Source organism: Priapulus caudatus, unplaced genomic scaffold, assembly GCF_000485595.1.
Source record: "Priapulus caudatus unplaced genomic scaffold, Priapulus_caudatus-5.0.1 Scaffold115, whole genome shotgun sequence".
Classification (NCBI taxonomy): Eukaryota; Metazoa; Priapulida; class Priapulimorpha; order Priapulimorphida; family Priapulidae; genus Priapulus; species Priapulus caudatus.
The window spans coordinates 390,085-410,627 of record NW_014577176.1 but is presented as its reverse complement, the minus strand read 5'-3'; the positions used below and the strand labels follow the sequence as shown (position 1 = coordinate 410,627).

Sequence of the window (20,543 nt, the reverse complement as noted above, 5' to 3'; positions counted from 1 at the left end):
TGTAAATGCCGTCCAAATGCTCATCTGCAACACACGCTGGCTGCTGCACACTGACACATAAATATATAGCAGGTAGGAAAGCGTTCTGCCAAAATTCGCTCGACGCTCGTTTGATTTCACACGAATATACAACAAATATTCAACAATTCTACTCCATCTTTGTTTCTATTTGAAGGAAACAAATTCTATTTACATAAACTGCGCAATGGGAGCGAACGCGAGAATTCCGTCAGTCTTTGTGTGATTTCGCGTGACACAGCTTGGTTACGAACACAGACAGTATGTTTTTATAACAAGTGGACACTGTTCTTCAAATAGAAACAAAGATGTAGTAGAATGGTTGACTATTTGTGTTGTATTTGTGTGAAATCAAGCGAGCGTCAAGCGAATTTTGGCAGCACGCTTTCCTACCTGCTATATTATTATATATTTATGTCTCAGTGTGCAGCAGCTAGCGTGCGGCAGCCAGCGTGTGTTGCAGATGAGCATTTACAGGAAATTGTCGGCAATAATAGGTGAAAGAGAGTAGAGAAACATTAAGACTTTGGTAGTAAATAGATTTCGTATTTATTTAGCATTATATTTCATTGAAACGCTCCAAGTGCCTGTGGGCCTACCGAGCTAGCCATTATTTAAACCATATTTCGCTAATTTCGATCTCCATCAAATTTTCATGCTGTGAAAAGTTGACAGGTCCTTGAATTACGGTTGCGGTTAATAGTAGGAATACGAATTATGGTGGCAATTGCCAATTGGGTCCTACGGTCCGAGTTTAGCGGGTGTGACAACAAGTTGAACAACAGCCAACCGTCGTTCGATACCTCTAAAATAAAATCTTTACAATCTAAATATTTGATAAATAAACAGTTAGCTGCTTGCATTATAGAACAAATTCACTACGTGGAGAACAGTACTACAAAGTACAAGTTGGAATGTGCAAGCGGTAATACGCCGGTCATTTACCTCTACGATTTGCCTAAAATCGCTTTTGCGGAGACATTGTGGTACACGTGAAAATGCGAGGTTATAACAACATTATGGGCTAATAATAACAATTAAACAGTAACTATATAAAGAATAACTACTCAAATTATTATTTATATCTTAAAACTTGTTACTTTATATTTAATTTAATCTAGAATATATTGTCTTGCTAGTTGTGCCAGTTATGACTTGCCCATCCTTGTCATACGTTTATCCGAACATAATATTCGGCAAAGGACAGAAAGATGCGATATGATATGACTACTAGGCACGTTTTTTTTTTTTAAGTGCCTAGTAGTCATATCCTAAGTGCCTAGTAGTCATATCATATCGCATCTTTCTGTCCTTTGCCGAATCAGCTAACTGCCGGGTGCTAATATTCGCTGAAGACACTCATTGGTTGCGTACTATTCTTCAGTGTGGCACGTTCACACGGTCATGGTTTGGCTCGAGCCAAATTGGCCAAATCTGGCTCGGGCCGGTTTGAGTCGGAGCGTTCACACGTACGCAAGGGGATACTGTCTGTCAAATACAAATTCAAATAAATTTTATTGCACAAATATCTCACAGATACAGTGGCAGTATGTCGCGAAATAGCGTTGTGTACGAGTCGATTCAGTATTTACTTTCGTTCCGAGTTCAATTCTCAATCTTGAAAACGTGCATCCTGATCAAATTTTTTGAATTTTTATACTGTTTTGGACTTTATTTCGTCGAAGTACACGTTCGACACTCGCGGCATCTACCGCTCAACCAATTCTACCGCTCCACTGCTCGTCGAAAGCTGGTGCTAAAATTTGGCTTGGGCCTGGTCCGACGTTTTCGATGGGACCAAATTGGCTCGTGCCAAATTGGCACGGCCCAAAAAATCGTCCGTCTGGCTCGGGCCTAATTAGGATCGGGCAAAAAACGTCCGTGTGAACGCGGTGGTATCTTTGCGGTAAGATTGGTTAAAATATGACTCTTTGGCGCCATCTAGTGTAAAAAATAGTCATATTTTAACATGAAATTTCCCAGTGCCATTAGACGGTGGCGCCGCCCATCGAAAAAGCGGTCAATTTTTTAACGAGTTTGGAGTTCCAAAATTGACCGTTCTTTCGCAGGGCGGCGCCACCGTCCAATGGCACGGAAAAATTTCATGTTAAAATATAACTATTCTTTACACTTAGATGGCGCCAAATAGTTATATTTTAACATCAAATTTCCCATTGTTACTGAACGGTGGCGCCGCCAGCAAAAAAGCGGCCAATTTTGGAACGAGTTTGGAGTTTCGAATGCGCGTGTTCAAGGAGTTTCCCGTGAGCATGCATAAAGTGCTTGTGAGAATGCGTGGAATGCGTGAACATGGTCGTTTACCTCAAATGCGGCTCCTCTTAACATCGTAGTAACATAATAGTCTTCAAAGTCCATGAGACTATATTGAAGACTATAAGATTGAAATCTATGAATATGTGAAACTTACTAAAAGTTATCAAGAGTTGTTTCTTGGTGTGATTTTGTGGACAGTACCGTGCATGCTAGCTCTAGTAGTAGTAGTCACAGGCACTTGAAGCGTTTCAATAAAATATATATGCAGGGGTCGTGTGCTGTGCACGGCGACAGTTAAATATATGGTATAAATAGTAGTACTGAAAATAATTTCGTAGAAATCTGGTTTATTATAATAACAACAATTTTACAGTGACGACTGGCCTCAACCATCAAGGGCTGCCCCCTGATTGGCTAGCATGTCTGCCTTTTCATTTCCAACAATCCCACAGTGACCTCTGACGTGGACCTGCCAAAATTAGAAGTGATAAGTATCGCACGTGATGTCAGTGTAAAATGTCACAGAAGCAGTGTCATCCATGAGTAGAATAAATATCAGCTGGATTTACCTGTTGGTTTACAAACTTGCACCAGGTTTAATTTGTCACCACTACGAATTTGCAATACTGCAAGATAGATTGCAATACTTTTATGAGTTTACATAGTATAATTATTGTCACACGTACCCACTTGACATTAATACCATGTTGTAAAGATTCCAGTCTTTGGAAGTCCTCTTTGTTTTTCACATCACCTCCTGTTGACAACTTCCAACCTTTCTTCTTCCATCCTTTGATCCACTTTGTGATGCCTAAAAAGAATGCCATTAGATCTATCTTGGTTAATTGTTACTCAACCGTGAAGACTGAAAATGTACAGCTGACGTTTCGCCTCCTATCAGGAAGCTTTCTCAAAGCTGACTGAAGATTATCAGTTTTGACCACCAGATGGTGTAGTGGTCAACAGCTTGGAGCTTGGTCCACACGTGACTGAGTCTGTATCCCCCCTCGTCACAGTTCATGTTCGGGGTCTTGCGGATCCAGATGGCCTCATTAATCCAACCCCTGATTTTGACTGGCTCGCGATCGATGATCTTCGAATTATCCCAATCGATGGTGTGATTGTCCTTCGCTACGTGGTCCGTGATCGCGGATTTGGTGATTTCGGTAGCCGACTGTTTTCGTTGGGCCTTTGTGAAAGATTTGGCTGCTACGATGTCTATGTCCTTTTTATGTTCTTTAAGGCGGGTTTCAAATTTTTGGCCGGTTTCTCCAATATAACTTTTTCCACACATTGCACACGGTATCTTGTAGACACAGTCTGTAATTTTGTGTATATCTGATTTGTCCTTAGGGTGTACCAAATGCCTTTTTAAGGTCTCAAGCGGTATAACTGTTGATGCCACACCTGCATTTTTTAGGTAACGTTGAACTACGTCCGTGACGCCTATGACATATGATAGGACAATCATCGCCTTGAGTTTCTCAGTGGAGGTTTTCCTATGGGATGTTGTTTGTACCCGTGAAGTGTTAGTCACAGTAGATACGTAGACTCAGTCACGTGTGGACCAAGCTGTTGACCACTACACCATCTGGTGGTCAAAACTGATAATCTTGAGTCAGCTTTGAGAAAGCCTCCTGATAGAAGGTGAAACGTCAGCTGTATGTTTTCAATCTTCACGGTTGAGTAACAATTAACCCAGATAGATCTATTAGTCTACCAACCGAATGAACTTATTTAATGAGAATGCCATTAGTATTGAAAATACAAGTTCTACAAATTTTGAATGATTGTATGAAAAAGTGTGCGACATTAATCAATCTTCATAATAACTTTGTGTTTTTGTAAACTGACATCAAAATGGTGATATGAATTTAAATCTCCAACTAATTTCACACGAGACTCTTTGTGGGTTTCAGCATTCTTATCAGGTATATACACATTATACATTGCCATACACTATAATATTCCTGTCTATATGCCTACCATTGATGCAAAAAACACTGTCTGTAAGGATTGTGACTGATGTTTTCCCCATTTCTCTAACTTGTTCCAGTGCTTTACACGCAGCCTAAAAGAGAGCATAACATAATTATATAGAATGTACATCATATACTTAGTTATATTATTCACAAAAAAGAGACACCTGCGCATATATATATATATGTATATATAAATACATCAATAATCGAATAATGTCTACTCAACATACATGTATTTCAGCTCTGTTGTTTGTCTGTCGCCCTGGTAACCGCTCACTAACGTTAAGTGGATTGCCTGGTCCCCAGTACACGCCAATTCCTGCTCTTGCTGAACATCTTCCATTGTTCGTGCAACAGCCATCTGTATAGACTTTCAGCTCGCCGTCTGCAACATAATGTGATACCTTGTACACACTGTATTATATTCTGACTATTAATACAAGTAATGAATTTACCGAATCAGTTCATAAGGTAGCAAACTGACCTGACGTGCCTGATGCTGCTGAACTAGAGCTTTCAACTCGTCTCCGCTTGTTAGGGAATTGATTAAGCCTCTCCGTGGTCAGTGTTGGTTTGCCTGCAACACTACGAAATGACAGACTTGAAACATTTACCTTCATGTTTTACATTAACAACGATATGTAAGTAAGATAGAACATCAACTTTCCTATTGTTGAGAACATCCACTCTGGGTTTCTATTCGTAACTTGTGGCCTGTCCTAGCTGGGACTACACAATACTAATGCTGTTTAAAAATTATTGGCAAGTTGGATTATTCATGTAACCACAGCGGCGCTAGAATTACCAGTAATACGTGGATGCTGCAGCAGCTGCCCATGCTGGAGCACATGGTAAATGGCTGGCTAAACCATTCGCACATAAACCCTGCATGACTGTGGGCAGTGTGACATTGACAGCAGTTTACTCACACCATATGACACCAAGATGACCTTTCAAGCCAATAAATGCTAATACACCTGTATCTCCTTTTTCCAAAATCAGCCAATGCTGTGTAAAAATTTCTGAGGGGTAAGTCACAACAGAGTTTGGACTATGCAGGGGAACGTGGGATAGCGCATTACCAGCTGTAATCGAACATTGTGCCTTGATGTTATGGGAATACCAGGAGTCAGTCGTCATGTATCAAATGGGTGGTGCTATTTGGCAGGCACCAGATTATTATTAGTAGTATTATTAAATCTTTATTGCATTTAATTCAAATACAAATACATGTACTGAAGACAGTATTTTTCATTGAGAAAGGGGTTTCAACAGATCACTGTGTTGGACCATTTAGATCAGGTGGCCCAAGGATATAAGAGCTGTCCACATTTGCACATGTCACACATTGCAAAAATGAATTGGGGACAGCTCTTATATCCTTGAACCAATCAGTTTGTGAAGAAAGCAACCTTCCCACTTGCTACATATGCCTATCTATGTTAGATAATACAAGAACATACCAACTGATACATGAGGTGAAACGCTTGAGCTCAGACTGCATATTTTGAATGATGACTTTCATTTCAACAGCTTTTAGTAATTCATCATGGTTTTTCTTCTGCTCTATGTTGATGCCGACAGTGTTACACAGCTGCTCCAACCTCTGCAGTTTGATGCCTATAAACTGCGCTGTTTGATTTATCTCCACTTCCTCAGGCTCCATAACACCCAAAGCTGCATTAGAATGAGGCTCGCTGATGCTACCTAACTTGTACATGACTACTGTTTCTGGAGTTTGTATTTCTTGAGCCGGAGGTGTGCCGTTCTTATGGCCAGCACTGACTTCTGTGACAGCCGTTGTGCATTCGCTAACAAATTTCCAGGCATCAACTTCTCTGTCAAATTTCTTGTAGCTAGCATCTTTAACCTTTGATACTTCCTTTTGGCAGTCCGACCTAGAAATAAAGATAGTACGAATTCGTTCAAACCTTTGTCTAGCTAGTACTACTTGTTATCAATATTTGAGATGAATACCAACACAACAAAAGTCAACATGCAGTCAATACCATAATTTGTAAACTCCGGGATTTCTGCCTCGTCCGACAGCATAGAATGGCATTTTCTCAGTTGTATAATTAAATGCTCTCCTAGTCCTTGTGCAAAGTACGGATAGCCTTGGCATACCCGTCACTGATGATGTAACATTTGTCAAACCTGAACATTACACTATAGAACTACAACACTTGGTCTAAACATTTTAATTTTTTAGTCGAACATATATATAGGCCCCTACATGAAATCATGAAATGAGCCACACATGAAATGAGCCACACATTATGTAGACTGGTACCCGGTCCCACCTCTCCCCTATCGAGTAATCGAGGTGGGAGCGAGTACCAGTCTACACATGATGCGCCTCTACAAGTTTGGTGTGACGACAGCTGCTTATAAACTTGTGTTGAACATATCGATAAATAAAGGATTATAATGAAAATAAAGATACTAGTTTATTGATAATTCTGTAATACGTAGTATAAAGGAAGTATGATAAAATTATATAAATTTTATGTTGCAAAAAGTGCACGTGAAAGCTTTCCTTCACGTGACTTATTTATAACCAATCAGATGCCCGAACTTTAGCGCCATCTTTTCTTGTTTCATGCTGTATTTTCGTGTTTATGAAACTTCCCGACGAAAGTTGGAGATTTCGGTAGTTTAAGTAGTTGTTTTGCCGTTTTGGCGACAGTAGAATGATGCGTGAAAGTACAGGGAAAATTCGGGCCAAAAGGACGAGAGGGCCGAAACCTTATGAAAGAACAAAGGTTTGTCATTGATAGTACAGCGTAACAACGTAATGTGGCGCGTATCAGACTGCATGCATGAAATTCAGTCGTTGAAACAGTTCAAACACGTTTTCAAGCGTGTATACATTGTGACCATGACCTCGTGTAACAGGAGGATTAATGAATAACAACAACAACAACATCGTTGAACTTGAACTTCGTAGTTGAACTTATTCATGTTTAGCATCTACAAATATATAACTATACCGTATACGATGTAAATATTTTTGAACTTCATTTTCATAACCCACTAACGGCTTAGTTATCTGTGTGTCATATAAGACGCACAAGCTATTAATACTATCTCACGTGTCTATCTGAGCACACACGAGTGATCTGGTTCCTACAACAGGTAAAACCCCGCACAGTTCTTCGTTCTAGTAACTACTAACTAGCCGTTGATAATGTTACACTACACCTCTACTGTAGAACCATTCCCGTGCTAGTAATACTATATAAATAAAAACGGGAGCATGACAGTTTTTAAACACAATATAATGTAATGGGTAAGAAATTACATGGTGGAACAATGAACATATATACATACTTGGAGGTGCGAGTAGTCTGTCAGAAGAATTCCTGCGGTGGTGCAATTTTCAGAATTTTCTAAACTGCACCACTAGATGACAAAAATTTGCTGTACAGGTTAGCATGAATTATGTAGTTTTTTGAACCTGAATTCGATGTATAGTGTGATGGGGAGGAAACCCATCACCAGTGCAAAATTGGAGGTCACAGGTCGAAGGGCAGTGGGGGAAAGGTCAGATATCAGACATTTTCTGAGGACATGGTCTAATGGACCGAGTGCAAAACTTTTTTGTTTCAGCAGTGACCTAGCATTTTTATGGCTTTATTGAAAGGACCATGAAATGTGCTTTCTACTCACGTGCGAAGAGTAAGTGTCTGATAACCTTTTGACCCTCAAGAGGAGGGTTAAACATGGATTTGTCGACTGTTAACAATGGACTGAACTGCTTTTGCTATTAGAGCCCTCATTCCCCAACCCTCCCCCACCACCACCACTACGCTCGCGCTCGACGCATATCCATGATAACATGTTAATATAGCGAAGTCATTAAAGTTACACAGCTATATCTTTATTACTGTACTACCGGTATAGCAAAGCCTATCAACGCGGTGGCGGGAGGGCGCACTTGATTCGGTTGCCAGTGAGTTTATCAGTAGAATACCCGGCTACAGTACACGTCAGTTGAGCACTGTCGCTCTGCGGCACTTGTTAAAATTGTCTAGGTCACCTACACCTTCATTTGTCCTATATCTGTGTGTCAGAAATATAATATTTATTGGACATTCTATTAATGTAATAAGAACTAATATTGTTTTAAAATGAGTGTGCACTTATGAAACAACGTTGATTGCAGTCGTTACTGGAGAGGGTGACGAGCACAGTGAAGTCCTTGCTGGTTCCTTCATGGCTATCTGGTGAGGGCTACAGTGGATCCACTTTCGATGATAATAACGAAGAAGATGACATAGTGGAGCTAGAAGACAACCACTATCCACACGGGTATCAGATAGCGCAAGATGACCAGGTGACATCACCGTCTTTTGGTACATCTCTCATGGATGGACCATCACGTCCTAGGATATACTCGAGCCCGGCTGACACACAGATCGCTTCCCTCAGAGAAGGGAGAGGCTTTTTGAAGAGTTCTGCCAATGACAATGGGTCAACGCTAAAATTGCGAGATCATGAACGCACTAGCTCCGTTCCAACGTCATACAATTGCGGACCTGTGTTAAACCAGCGGGCTCGCGGTGCTAGACACAGTTTAAGGCTGGACAGACATTTAGACACTGAAACACCAAAGATCGGTAATCCGAATCAGGTAACGGGTGACGGATTCAGAAGTCTGCCATTCTCTGAGTATTCGTCATCAAAGGGAGAGCCACTAGTAAGATCATATGCACACAGCGACAAATACCAGGTGGCTGGCCAGGCTCCTGCATCGTCACTGGAAACTGAGCCGGCACCTATTAATGTGGATGATACGGACAGAGTGACAGAGTCTGACTTGGCCGAGGAAGAAGGTACGTAAGTCATGATAATATATAGAGTTCTGTCGTGAGCTATATAACGTGTAGCCGGAACAGTTGGCATCGGTGGCCAAAATCGTCTCTAAGTGGCCCAAGCAACAAGCATGTTTATTTGTATTCGCTTCAGGTGAGACAGACTCTGATGCGTCAACAAGTGGTTGCTCCTCGCTTAAGCCGGACAGGGAGAAGATGGAGGCAGCTCTATCTGAGTCGTTACCTCTCACTAGAGACTCATTGAGGAAGCTTACAGGAAACCTTAGTAGTGTCGCTAACACCAGTGGGAGAAGGGTGTCTGACAACATGGAGACAGGTAGTCCCGAAATATGAATGCCGTTTCCTCGGCACCGATTTCTCGTGGCGATTATGAATTTCACAAAATGTTCTGAGCAGCAATAATGAGAATAATGAGTTGGGAAATCTATTTTTCCAATGTGTAAGTTGGCTTTTATTGGTAGGATGCATAAACGATGTGCATCGGTACTATAGTAACCTGTGATGTGATTGTGAGAGTAAGAGTAGAGGTTGTATCTGCTGACGCGTTGCTTGCAGCTCATGCATCGTCACGGCAGTCGTCCCTGTGGTCGGTCATGCCGCAGCTGAGTGAGTCACGTCCGCAGTCTGTCGCCAGCAGCAGCACCAGCTTTCGCAGACAGTCGTTCAACTCTTCCATCTTTGGCTCCGCTGTCGGGGTTAGTATCTGTTCCGGCAATCTTCCAGGCACCACTCTAGTGTTCCTGCGAAAACGTTTGAAACTGCCGCCTTGCACCCAGCGCTGGATTTTTACATTTTCTCTTATAATTTACAGTGGAATTCATCCTATTTAAACACAAGCACATCATAATGTTCTTGTGCAGTTAACCTCTACTAAAGATGAGCCATATATATCTATGTGTTATATAAAATCCAGGGCTCGAATTAATCGACGGCACCGACGGCAATTGACGTCGGTGCCCCTATCAATTGCCGTACTGCCCCTGAAAATCCAACTCGACCGACAGCAGTCACCTGCCTTGCCTTTTTGTGTAATTGCCGTCGGTGCCCTTTAATCTACTGCCCTAGTTTCGTTTTTAGTCGAATCAACATAACACGTGCGCGTGCGTGCGTGCTGTAGTTGCAATGATGAGCTTGAAACCGATAGTCGCAGGAGGGAATAATAACAGCATCGGATAATTATTCACTCCTGATAGCGGGCATGTAAAATTTCTTGTTACTGTACTTCCATTAGCAGAGGGGGGTACAGGGGTCAGTGTTACGGTGTAAGCTTACATGGGGGCATATTGTTTTGTACATTAAAAGCAAGACGATGTTGATGTACTAATTTGTTATGAGTTTTCCTTTATTTTACAAAAGTGCCTTGGTGCCCTTCTCAAATTTTGAGAGTTGCCTTGGTGCCTTTTAAAATTGCCTCTGTGCCCTTCCATTTTAGAGAAAATTTAAGGCGATTTCTCACATGCCCTAAAAAAATTGCCTTGCCCTTCTCGTCGCTTAATTCGAGCCCTGTATAAAATCTGTCCAGTACAGGATGAAACATTAACATGAATCAGTAAAACTCACTAAATGTAACATTTATGCATTCCTGCTGACCACTGATACTATGTTTGGTACTTCATTTCAATGCAGAAACACTTCACATTATATTACACTTCATATAATCTCGCATAACAAATCTAGTTTGGTACTTGTCGTTTTTCAGAGGGACCCGGTGTCAATGTATGGAACTGGGGTTCTAGAATCACCGTTCTATCCTGGAAAAACGTCATATGGTGGTGCTTCCACATTTAGAAGAGGAAAGCTTGTGTCGGATCCTTACCAGGTACTAGGGAAATGTAACTGTTTGTTGTTTGTTGTATGACCACTATTTGATGCTGTAAGTGTAAGGTAACTTGTTGATGATAAGCTGCTGTGAGTATTGTAAGTAGTCTCAGTGATTGTCTCCTATAACTCTCGGTAAATTAGAGACTATCCAGTTGACTTGTCTGCGTTCATACAGACTTCATTGTCCTATGTGCCTATGTGTGGTCCTAGTGTGCACAGTTACTACTGTTTTGTACTGTATTTTGTAGGTTGTTGAACGGTGCCTGCATGTTTTATATAAATGCGAACATAGTTCCTACACTCAAATGATTTTGTAATCGTTTTTCTATTACTGAATTTTTCTATAAGCATATTGTGTTGGGAATCTAATGAAGAGTAATAGAGTAATAATAGAGTGTCATTTGTTGTGTGGCCAGTCTGCTTCACGATCAGCCATCAAGGTGAATGCTAGGAACAGCACCGGTACAGGTTACGGGGTCACCAGCTCTACGGCTCGTAAAATCCTTGACACCCTAGAGAGAATGTCAACGCCATTGAATGTAAGTTTAATCGAGAATCTTGTATTATTAAAAAAACTAAAACTATAGATGTTCTTGATGCATTTCTGTCTTAATTGTTTATTTGAGACTTTTCGATGTATACTGCAGAAACGTCACTTAATTTTGCACTCTTCTTTCTATCTCTTTAAGGATACCAAGAAAATACCACTTCCATCAAATGATCTTGATGCCACTGCCTTAACACCACTCTCTTATACTGTAAGTGCCCACTTCCTTGTTTGAGCAATTTTTGAAACTGTAAATAAAACTAATAAAAATATTTTATGTTTCTAATTATCTAGATAATTTCCTGTATAAAGTTGAAACCCGCAATTTGTATGTTTTGATTTTCTTGCAACACGGTTGCATCGACAACCATGGATAACGGCAGTATTGCGCAGTTTTCCTATATTTGTGAATAATAACATTGTTGTAATTCCGTGGATAAACAAACTGACGCAGTGTGTCGTGTTGCAGCCTAGCAGTACTCTGCGAAGGTTGCGGCTTCATGGTCACACACCTTCCAAGCGAAGCATCGACGTGAGGAGGGGACCGCCTGCTGCAAAGCTGAACTCTCCCCGGCCGGCGTCCATCGCAACGAACCGCAGAAGCCTGCTGCTGAAGAACACCTCCGCCGAGAGAGAGGCAGAAGCCGCGAAAGCTGCAGTGCGTGACGATGGGTTGGCATGTGAAAGCAGAGCGGCCGGTGGTAAGATGAAGCGACCACGCACAAGCCACCACGCGACGGTGCAGAGGGACGAGGAGACGACAGAAGCGGTGAGTCACCTTGCTATTCATCACATTTTGTTCACGTGTATTCGTAGTTCTAGAATTATCAGTGAGTTATCGCGAAACACACACGTACAAGGACATGTCAATAATAATTTAACTTGATTTACTATATATTGTGTTCAATCGGATGCTATTTCACTTATTTTCCTTATTTAAGGATGTGGAAACACCAGACTTCTCACAAAACATTGGACTGGAGCTCAACAGCATGCCACAGTTTAACTTTTCAACGCCCATCCTACCAGTCGAGAGTTCTGCTACACCTGTCTCTCACTCGAGAAAAGTTCGATCTGACAATCCTGCGGAACAGAATGCAGTCACGTCTGCTGGTTTAAGGCCACAGAAGTTTACCTTCTCCAGTCCCATCCAGCAAGCACCTGTCAGCAAAAACCTAAGAGGGGAAGGAAATCAGGTCAGTGTTCATTGTCTTCAAAAGGGGATTCCGCGTAATTTGGTTAACCTTGGAACTTTCGGGAGCACTTTGGATAAGCCGTTGTCATTTTTCAACTATGTTTGCATCGGCACTGTGGACAGGTGATGATCGATGTTATCTCTTCGTAGGGCATGTTTAAGTTCAGCTCACCTGTCTCAGTCACGACAGAAGACGCGAAGAAGGAAACACCTGAACATACATTCCAGTTCGGAACTGGCTCCAGGAGATCGAGTGACAAATCAGGCTTTCAGTTTGTCAGCCCATCATCGTCTGCTCCAAGCACAAAGTCAGACACCTCACCAGTGGCAGGTAAGTACGCAGCAGCAGCACTGTCGCCATACCCAGCGCCACACAACTTACCCCGAACGTTCCTATCTGTTTAAATGTGAAGTAACGACTGCAGGTGCGCACGCAAGATTTTCAAGTCGACGTTCTCTGTTTGTCTAGGTGTCTTGAAATCTGGGAGTGTCTTGGAGGCTCTAGGCAAGCGTGGTATGAGCCCTGCACAGCAGGATGTGGATAATGAAAGCGGGGCACTGAAGCCAGCAGCAGAACTAATGAGAGGCAGTGTGATGGACATTCTAGGAAATGGTATAATTCTCAATGGCTGTCATTAAACTCATCACTTAACGTTGCTTCACATTTTCGTAAAATCATTTCTTTTCGTGTTTATTCGAGGTATTATTTTGCTACGTGTTTTCACAGGTGGGCGGACTGTGCCACTCTCTGCCAAAGCGTTCAAGACGACCAACAGTTGGAGCTGCCCCACTTGCTTGATTAACAACAAGGAGAAGGACAGCGAGTGTGCTGCCTGCAAGACTGCCAAGCCGGTCGCCAGCGCTGTGCCGGATACCAATACCACCACAGAGGGCGCCAGGAACGCTGGGTGGTCGTCGCAGTTCAAGCCAGCAGCCGACAGCTGGCCTTGTCCGACCTGCTTGATCAACAACAAGAACTCTGATGCAAGGTGTGTCGCATGTCAGACACAGAAACCTGGAGGTGGCACGGCATCTACCAGTTCTAGCGGGTTTTCACCGGTGAGCTACAAGAGAGACGATATTCGCGAGGCGTCGGGATCGGACAGGAAGTCAGGCCGAGAGGATGCTGTCGCTGGTAAGCTACCACACCAATGTGAAATTTCTGTAGATTGGTTCATGTTAACCGGTCGTGTAGTTGACGACGAAAGAACATAGAAATCTGGTTCTTATAGATCAGACGATATTCGGGGTATAGTTTTGCTTAGTTGTTAACTGCTCCACGTGTTTTTTATGTCACTGGCAGGTTTCGGCGACAGATTTAAGCAACCCACGGGAAACTGGTCGTGTTCTGTTTGCATGGTCAGCAACAGTGTCACGGCTGACAAGTGCTTAGCTTGTGAAACACCTAAATCAGGTGCCAGTGGTGTCAAGTCAGGTAATCTTCTTGAAATCTAATATTAGCATCCTAAAAGCTTAGGGTCACATTGCAATGTTTCAACTTTAAGCACCTGGCATAATCTTTATTTAAGCAATTAACTTTTTTAGGATTTGGTGACAAGTTTAAGGTAGTCAGTGGAAACTGGGAGTGTGACACATGCATGGTTAGAAACAAGGGTGAAGCAAGCAAGTGCATTGCTTGTACTACTCCACGACCTGGCAGCCAAGCTATAGGTAACGACTACAGGGAAATGTTTGAGACAATGGCTTGTTGCATCATTAGATGTTCAAAAATATCTTATCTATATATATTTACACATATATAAGATATACATCTATATAGATATCAATATATTTATATATATATATATATATATATATATTCATCTTGTGTGTTTGCAGGTTTTTAAACTAGTGAAATTTTCAGCGCAGCCATTTTATTACGAAAATTTCGTCTTTCGTTTCCAGTTGCACCGTCGTCGAGTTTAGGGAGTTCGGTCTCGATCGGAGCCGGTGGATTCACGTTTGGTGGTGCCAGTAAAAGCGCAGAGCCCGCGGCAGCATCTACTTTCAAACTGACGACGTCGTCGCCGTCGTCGCGCGAGTTTGGCTCGGGAGGATTCGCGTTGGGAGGAGACAGCGATAAGGTTGATGAGAAGTCCGTATCCAAGCCGACGTTTACATTCGGTGCGCCGACGACGACGACGACTGCCTCCGCATCTACTGCTGCTGCTCCTGCTGTCGGCGGTTTCAAATTTGGTGCGGAAAAAGACAATAAGGCGCCTGCCGTGCCAACTAAACCAGGAGGCTTCAGTTTTGGCAATAACCCTGTAGTGGTCGACGCTCCGGGAGGAGCGTCTGCCGTCCCTGCAGCGACTCCCGCTGCAGTTAAGTTTGACTTTGCTGCGACGGAGACCCAGAAGGCGACCCTGTTTTCGGTCGCCCCGACGCAAAAATCGGACGTTGTGGCGACAAGTGCCGACAGCTCTAAATCTGCAAGCGCAGCCACGTATTCCTTCGGCGCGATTGCTGCTAAGCCGGCAGCAGCGGTGACGACGTCTGGAGCCGGTGAGAAGGCGGCGTTCGCTGGTGCTAGCACCGCTAAGCCGGGCGGTTTCTCCTTCGGTAATGCGGCAGAACCGGCCAGTGCAATTCCCTTGGTGTCGGGAGTGTTCGGCCAGGCGTCGGCGAGTAAACCGACCGTGAACTTTGCTTTTGGGAACTCCGGTACGAACACTACGTCGTCAGCCGATAACAAGCCCAGCTTCACCTTTGGTAAGCCAGCGGAGGCCGGCGGCAAGACGGACAAGTCTGCTTTTGGCTTTGAGAAGTCAGCTAGCACGCAGGGATCTAGCGCGGCGGCCGCGGCCGCGCCACAAGTTAGCAAATCAGGCGGCTTCATGTTTGGACAGTCCGCCGACAGCAGCAAGCAGTCGTTTGCGTTTGGGCAGCCGGCAGCAGCAGTAGCTCCTACCCAGCCGGTGTTTTCGTTTGGACAGTCGGCGACGGTGAAACCCAATACAGGCTTTGTACCCTCACCATCCTCAAAGAGGCAAAACGATGGTAAGTATCATATGCTCGAGAGTCCACGACTGGCATTTAGTATCATTCACAGAAGTCGCACTGCTATGTGCGTGATTGATACGTGCTTAAGTATGATTATATTGTTTATATGTTGTATTATACGGTTATATGTGAGCTTATTTGGCTTCTTTTCAACTGAGATATTGGTTTCTCTCAGATACGGAAGGTGCTGCAGGAGGAAAGAAGACATTCCAATTCAATGCTGTTCCCACAGCGGCTTCCAACCCCCTCTCCTTTGGGCAGAGTACGACAACAAGTGTCGCTACTACCTTGGCTTTTGGGCAAGCTGCTACAACTAGTGCTGTTACCCCCTTGGCTTTTGGGCAAGGTACCTCAACAAGTTCAGCTGCTCCTCTGGCATTTGGACAGAGTGCCACAACAAGTGCTGCTGCTCCTCTCGCTTTTGGACAACCTACATCAACCACCGCGCCGTCTAGTGCCTCATTTGCCTTTAACGGTAGGTCAAATAATATAGCAGATGTGTAATGCAGTGTGCAGTGTCAAATATAGAGTAGTGGCAATGTACTGCCTATTGTCATTCCTATAATTAGTCGTTACTTTACTTAGCGTACCACTTCTCTATTGTGCAGCAACCACACAAGCTCAAGCACCCACGTCAAGCTTCGTGTTTGGTGCACCTACGGCCCCCACCTTTCCTTCGTCGAGGCAGCCCCCGGGCTTTGGCTCGACCACGCCCGCGTTTGGTGCAGGGTCATCAGCCGCTTCCACTCCAGCATTCGGCTCTACCGCCCCCACGTTCGGTAATTTTCGCTGCTATGTGTAGCGCGTTAGTCTGCCGTTAGGGGGCTTTGTTAGTGTTCTTCAACTGAACTTATTATTGGTGAGAGTTGCAGCAGTCTTCAAACTTTACACGTATTATGTATATTCAAGATTAAGCACTCATTAGTCTAGGCAAGGCTGCATGACTGCAGGTTAAACCAGATGGTCTGGCCTGACAGTAGATATGGTATGTAACCTTCTTCAGGTTCCACAGCAGCGTTTAACACACCTGCAGCACCAGCAGCAGCACCTGCACCTGCATTTGGTAGCAGTGCAGTGACGTCTCCACCGTCATTTGGAAGTGCTGCTGGTGGTGGATTCAACTTTAATGCAGTGCCTAATCTGCAGTTTGGAGCGACGGCTCAGGTATGTGATATATATATATATATATAGATATATAGATGATAGAGTTATATTGATAACTATAACCAGACCTTTCTAAGTAAAGAAATAATGGTTTTCCCTGGTAGAGGAAAAAAAACAATATTTCTGCACAACGGTTACCACAATATTAGCAGAGAACTCAAAGTCAAGTTAAAAATTTATAAGCACATGAGACGATGCAATGCATTTTAAATAAATATGTAATATAGTATGATGCCTAACTTTTTACGTGGGTTTATTTGTTTTGACACCAGCCTGCAGCAGCCCCGTTCGCATTCAATCAAGCGGCAGCGGCTGCCCCAGCACCGGCACCGAGTGCTGGATTCGACTTCAGCCAGTCTTCAGCCCCTGGAGCCGGAGCAGGAGCAGCAGCAGGAGGAGGCGGTTTCAATTTTGGTGGACCAAACCCTACATTTAACTTCAGGTGACCCTCTGTCAATTTTGTAGATATTCATTAGGTCTGACTCCAAACTGCACTCAAGCTGCCACAAGGGACTGTTATACAACAATAACTGAATAATGTAAACCTGGACCTAGAATCGGGAAATTTATGAACCCAATCACGATGAACCTTTCAATGCTGCTGGGCCTTAATCAAGAGGTTACAGTTAGTAAGGTTCGCAATTGATTGCTAACACGTGGGAAAATTTTTTATCATTATAGGAAATAAGAATCTCCCCTCCCCCAGAATTTTTTTAACACATTTAGAATCTGGAACCAGTTGCTCTAGTTTTAGACATTGCGTGTGTATCAATCCTCGCTGTCTTAATTATGATGTGATGTTACTCGTGTAATACTTAGCAAGTTTGACACTGTATTAATACAACACATCACACACACGCACGCACGCACGCACGCACACACCACACACACACACACACACACACCATACATGACATGACACTGGACATGACATGACATGACACTGTATTATTGTGCAAGTTTGGCAACGTGCATCCTTACTTAACTTGTGCTATTTGTAATTCAGTGCGGGTCCCACTCAGCAATCCGGCGTGGCTGCTCGCAAGATAAAGAGGGCTGTACGGCGAACGGCAAGGAAGTGAGCGAGGAGGAAAGTTTGTTTGTGGAGTTTTTACAATCGGCCAGGAGAGACCCGACAAGATACATGGGAAATCAGCCTGTTACAGCCGATCACAGTCGTGCTGCATCACCATCCCACCAATATATCGCCTAACTTCCATCCCAACTCATCTTCGATGAGTTGTAGTCTACTGGTAGGCATGCAGCTTCTCACGGTCGCTTCTCACACGTTATTACCTGACGATAAATGTTGCGAAGTAGGCGGTAATCTACCTCAAGGTGTTGGTCAGCATCAGTGAGCACAGCCGCTCAGTAAAGCGAAGATTACACCAAGTTAAAATATGATGTCTTCTGAGGATATGTTTTATTCTTTGAAAAGTTTCACCGAAAATATCCTTCGATGTTAGCATTCTAACCGAATATACGTCGTATTAATACTTGAAGGCTTTGCTGTCAAATGAGGGCATAGTGTGGTGTAACCTTCCAGCCCGTCAATGTTTTATATGTGCATGCTATCATCCGATGTGTGTTGCAAATTTAAAATGTAGCTACAAAATGCACAACAAACTTTCATATAGAGATACATGCTGGCTGTGTTGTCTGTTGGGTCTCTCTGGACCTAACTGGCATGAAAGTTATCAATCTGCCAAACTGCCTGGAATAGTTCTTGTACTGGACTTGTGTTACAGTGAAGTGTGCATGAATGTGTGTATGCATGTGCGTGTGTGTATATATATATAGCTAACAGTAATGTTAGGAAAATAAAGGGGAATAAACAATATCCAGCCTACTAGTTGTAGTTTGGAAACCTGACAGTGGCAAGAGTTGCTATGGTAAACAAGTCATTACTATGGCAACTATAAAACATTGATAATAATTGTTTATTTTTTTGAAAATTGCAGTCTCACTCTTGTTTTTTGTACAAAAGTGACGTGAATGTTTTGTGCAAATATATAAAATTCTGAGAGGTATGGTGTGAAAATGTGATTGAAAGTGTGGCACTAATTATTGTGAGAGGATACTTAAATTAAACATGTAAGAAAGTGGTGAGGTGGGTGAGAGATTCTATGATAAGAATGCAGTGTTATTGCGTGTTGTGCCCTGTGCCCATTTCCTCCTCCCTCTGGAACTGCTGTGTGCCAGCATCATACGTGTTCCCCATCTCGTTGGATGTGGTATCACGTATGTGCTTGGCAAGGGCCAATAACGGTTGTATTTATCTTGGCCTGTGTAGTGCTCATCGGCCCCCTAGCACAGCATTCCAGTAGAGGGCATGTGCGGCGCATATTTTCTACCACTTTAAACAACTGTGATGCCTAAGAGCGCATTTTGATATAATTTAGCCTAGTAACCTGCGCAACTATTTGAGGTTGTCGTCTCTCAAGAGTGAGGCTGCATGAAACACGATGTAATTTAATTGCATAGACTGCCACCTTACCCAGTGTTGCTAACACCTGCTCTGGGCTGACAACTGGGAAAGGTGTCAAAGGCAGTCGTGTAGTATTTCTGTATGATAGTATGCATATGTCGTATACATTGCTTTGCTTGTGTAATGAATGCCTGGGTGTTGGGATTCGAGCAGGAGTCTTGCCAGGTAACCAGTGGTTAATGAACTATGGTTGGCGCTTTGTTATTAAATTCCACTTCTTGCAGTTGCAGTTTTGGTAGAGCCACGTTTTGATGTAACAGACACTGCTCCAGTCCCATGCTCTTTTGTTGGTGTGTGCTCAGGTGGGTTTATAATAGGTATCAGGTGTATCATGCAGGAGAATTTTTTTACTTCGACGTGGGTGGTTGCTATTTGTAACCAGTTAAGTTTGCCGCCTAATTGGCATAAAATCTAAGCAATTAGTTATGGGTAGCAAATGAAAAGGGCGAAACGTTAAACTATCGTTAAACAACAACATTGTAAGTCAGAGGAATTAGCCGGCGTGAATTGTTTACCAAGATAGCAAAAACTGGTGTGGTGTTGCCTTGACTGAAATCTTGGAAGAACGTGTACAATATTGTTGTTTGAATGAGATCAATAGTGTTATTGCAATCCCTTTGTGGCTTAGCATCTTGTGTTGGAATTCTCAACCATTTAGACACATCCAGTGACCAGCTTCTTGATAGCGATTTCTACACAAAACCAGGCTTATACCTTGGGGTATGCAAATGTAGGGTTTTCATTCCAAATTTGTCTTAACATTTTATATTTATTCCAATATAACAATGTCTTTTTATCTACTCCTACCATGTCGGTAGGTCCACTGTACAACCGCATGCACTTTCTTCATCAATAGCATGAATGACATTGTCTTCTGTAGTCTCTTGCATTCTCATACAATACTGGCATCCTTACTCTCACGAGGTCCGAAGCTTATGACATCAGACCAGTTGTAAGCAACATCTTTCCTATGTTATTACTTGGCAAAGGAAATGGGCACATATTTTAGCCACAAGACTTGCTGGAAATTTGTGAATTTTGTATAAAACAGTCTTCAATTACATTTTATCTTCTCCAACGTTTTGATCTATCATTTGTTCACACTGTATAAATCTCGTGTAGCATAAAACGTCTGATCATAGCGAGAAGTTATGTGATTGTGCCCCCAAAGCTTATAAAGTGCTTGAATAAACAAAATGAAGTGGACTAATTG

General features: G+C 42.9%; 4 protein-coding genes across 5 annotated transcripts in view; 1 reads left to right on the top strand and 3 right to left on the bottom strand.

Moving 5' to 3' along the window:
• The window catches only part of LOC106805480 (large proline-rich protein BAG6-like), a 5,985-nt gene extending 4,959 nt beyond the window's left edge, over positions 1–1,026 (bottom strand). The window contains exon 1 of the mRNA XM_014807076.1: positions 964–1,026. The gene's annotated coding sequence lies outside the window, so the exon portion shown is untranslated. The remainder of the gene's footprint in view (positions 1–963) is intronic.
• The window catches only part of LOC106805482, a 23,424-nt gene extending 15,854 nt beyond the window's left edge, over positions 1–7,570 (bottom strand). Inside the window, exon 1 of the mRNA XM_014807084.1 lies at positions 7,370–7,570. The gene's annotated coding sequence lies outside the window, so the exon portion shown is untranslated. The remainder of the gene's footprint in view (positions 1–7,369) is intronic.
• Positions 2,623–6,571, bottom strand: LOC106805485 (ribonuclease H1-like). Its single transcript, XM_014807091.1, has 7 exons — positions 6,284–6,571; positions 5,738–6,172; positions 4,759–4,859; positions 4,505–4,659; positions 4,279–4,363; positions 2,979–3,103; positions 2,623–2,761 (listed from the first exon to the last, which is right to left on the bottom strand). Exons 1-7 carry the CDS (start codon positions 6,397–6,399, stop codon positions 2,678–2,680), a joined length of 1,101 nt encoding a protein of 366 aa, XP_014662577.1. The 5' UTR covers positions 6,400–6,571; the 3' UTR covers positions 2,623–2,677.
• On the top strand, positions 6,863–20,543 carry LOC106805479 (nuclear pore complex protein Nup153-like). 2 transcript variants are annotated; one of them, XM_014807073.1, is made up of 20 exons: positions 6,863–7,039; positions 8,443–9,112; positions 9,246–9,428; positions 9,668–9,807; positions 10,812–10,931; positions 11,350–11,472; positions 11,623–11,691; positions 11,950–12,249; positions 12,422–12,676; positions 12,826–13,006; positions 13,145–13,288; positions 13,403–13,810; positions 13,979–14,110; positions 14,221–14,346; positions 14,581–15,675; positions 15,854–16,153; positions 16,287–16,457; positions 16,682–16,842; positions 17,115–17,284; positions 17,849–20,543. In XM_014807073.1, the coding sequence occupies exons 1-20, from the start codon at positions 6,968–6,970 to the stop codon at positions 17,922–17,924; spliced, it is 4,896 nt and encodes a 1,631-aa protein (XP_014662559.1). In that variant the 5' UTR covers positions 6,863–6,967; the 3' UTR covers positions 17,925–20,543. The 2 variants fall into 2 exon arrangements, with proteins under 2 accessions (XP_014662559.1, XP_014662560.1); XM_014807074.1 differs by lacking the exon at positions 16,287–16,457.

Coding starts and splice junctions, on each gene's coding strand:
- LOC106805485 (XM_014807091.1), bottom strand. CDS start 6,399: ATGCCAAGGCTATCCGTACTTTGCACAAGGACTAGGAGAGCATTTAAT. Junction 4,364..4,504: donor ACAACAGAGCTGAAATACAT/GTATGTTGAGTA, acceptor GCTCTCTTTTAG/GCTGCGTGTAAAGCACTGGA. Junction 3,104..4,278: donor CAGTGTTTTTTGCATCAATG/GTAGGCATATAG, acceptor CATTCTTTTTAG/GCATCACAAAGTGGATCAAA.
- LOC106805479 (XM_014807073.1), top strand. CDS start 6,968: ATGATGCGTGAAAGTACAGGGAAAATTCGGGCCAAAAGGACGAGAGGG. Junction 11,692..11,949: donor TAACACCACTCTCTTATACT/GTAAGTGCCCAC, acceptor GTCGTGTTGCAG/CCTAGCAGTACTCTGCGAAG. Junction 14,347..14,580: donor ACCTGGCAGCCAAGCTATAG/GTAACGACTACA, acceptor TTTCGTTTCCAG/TTGCACCGTCGTCGAGTTTA.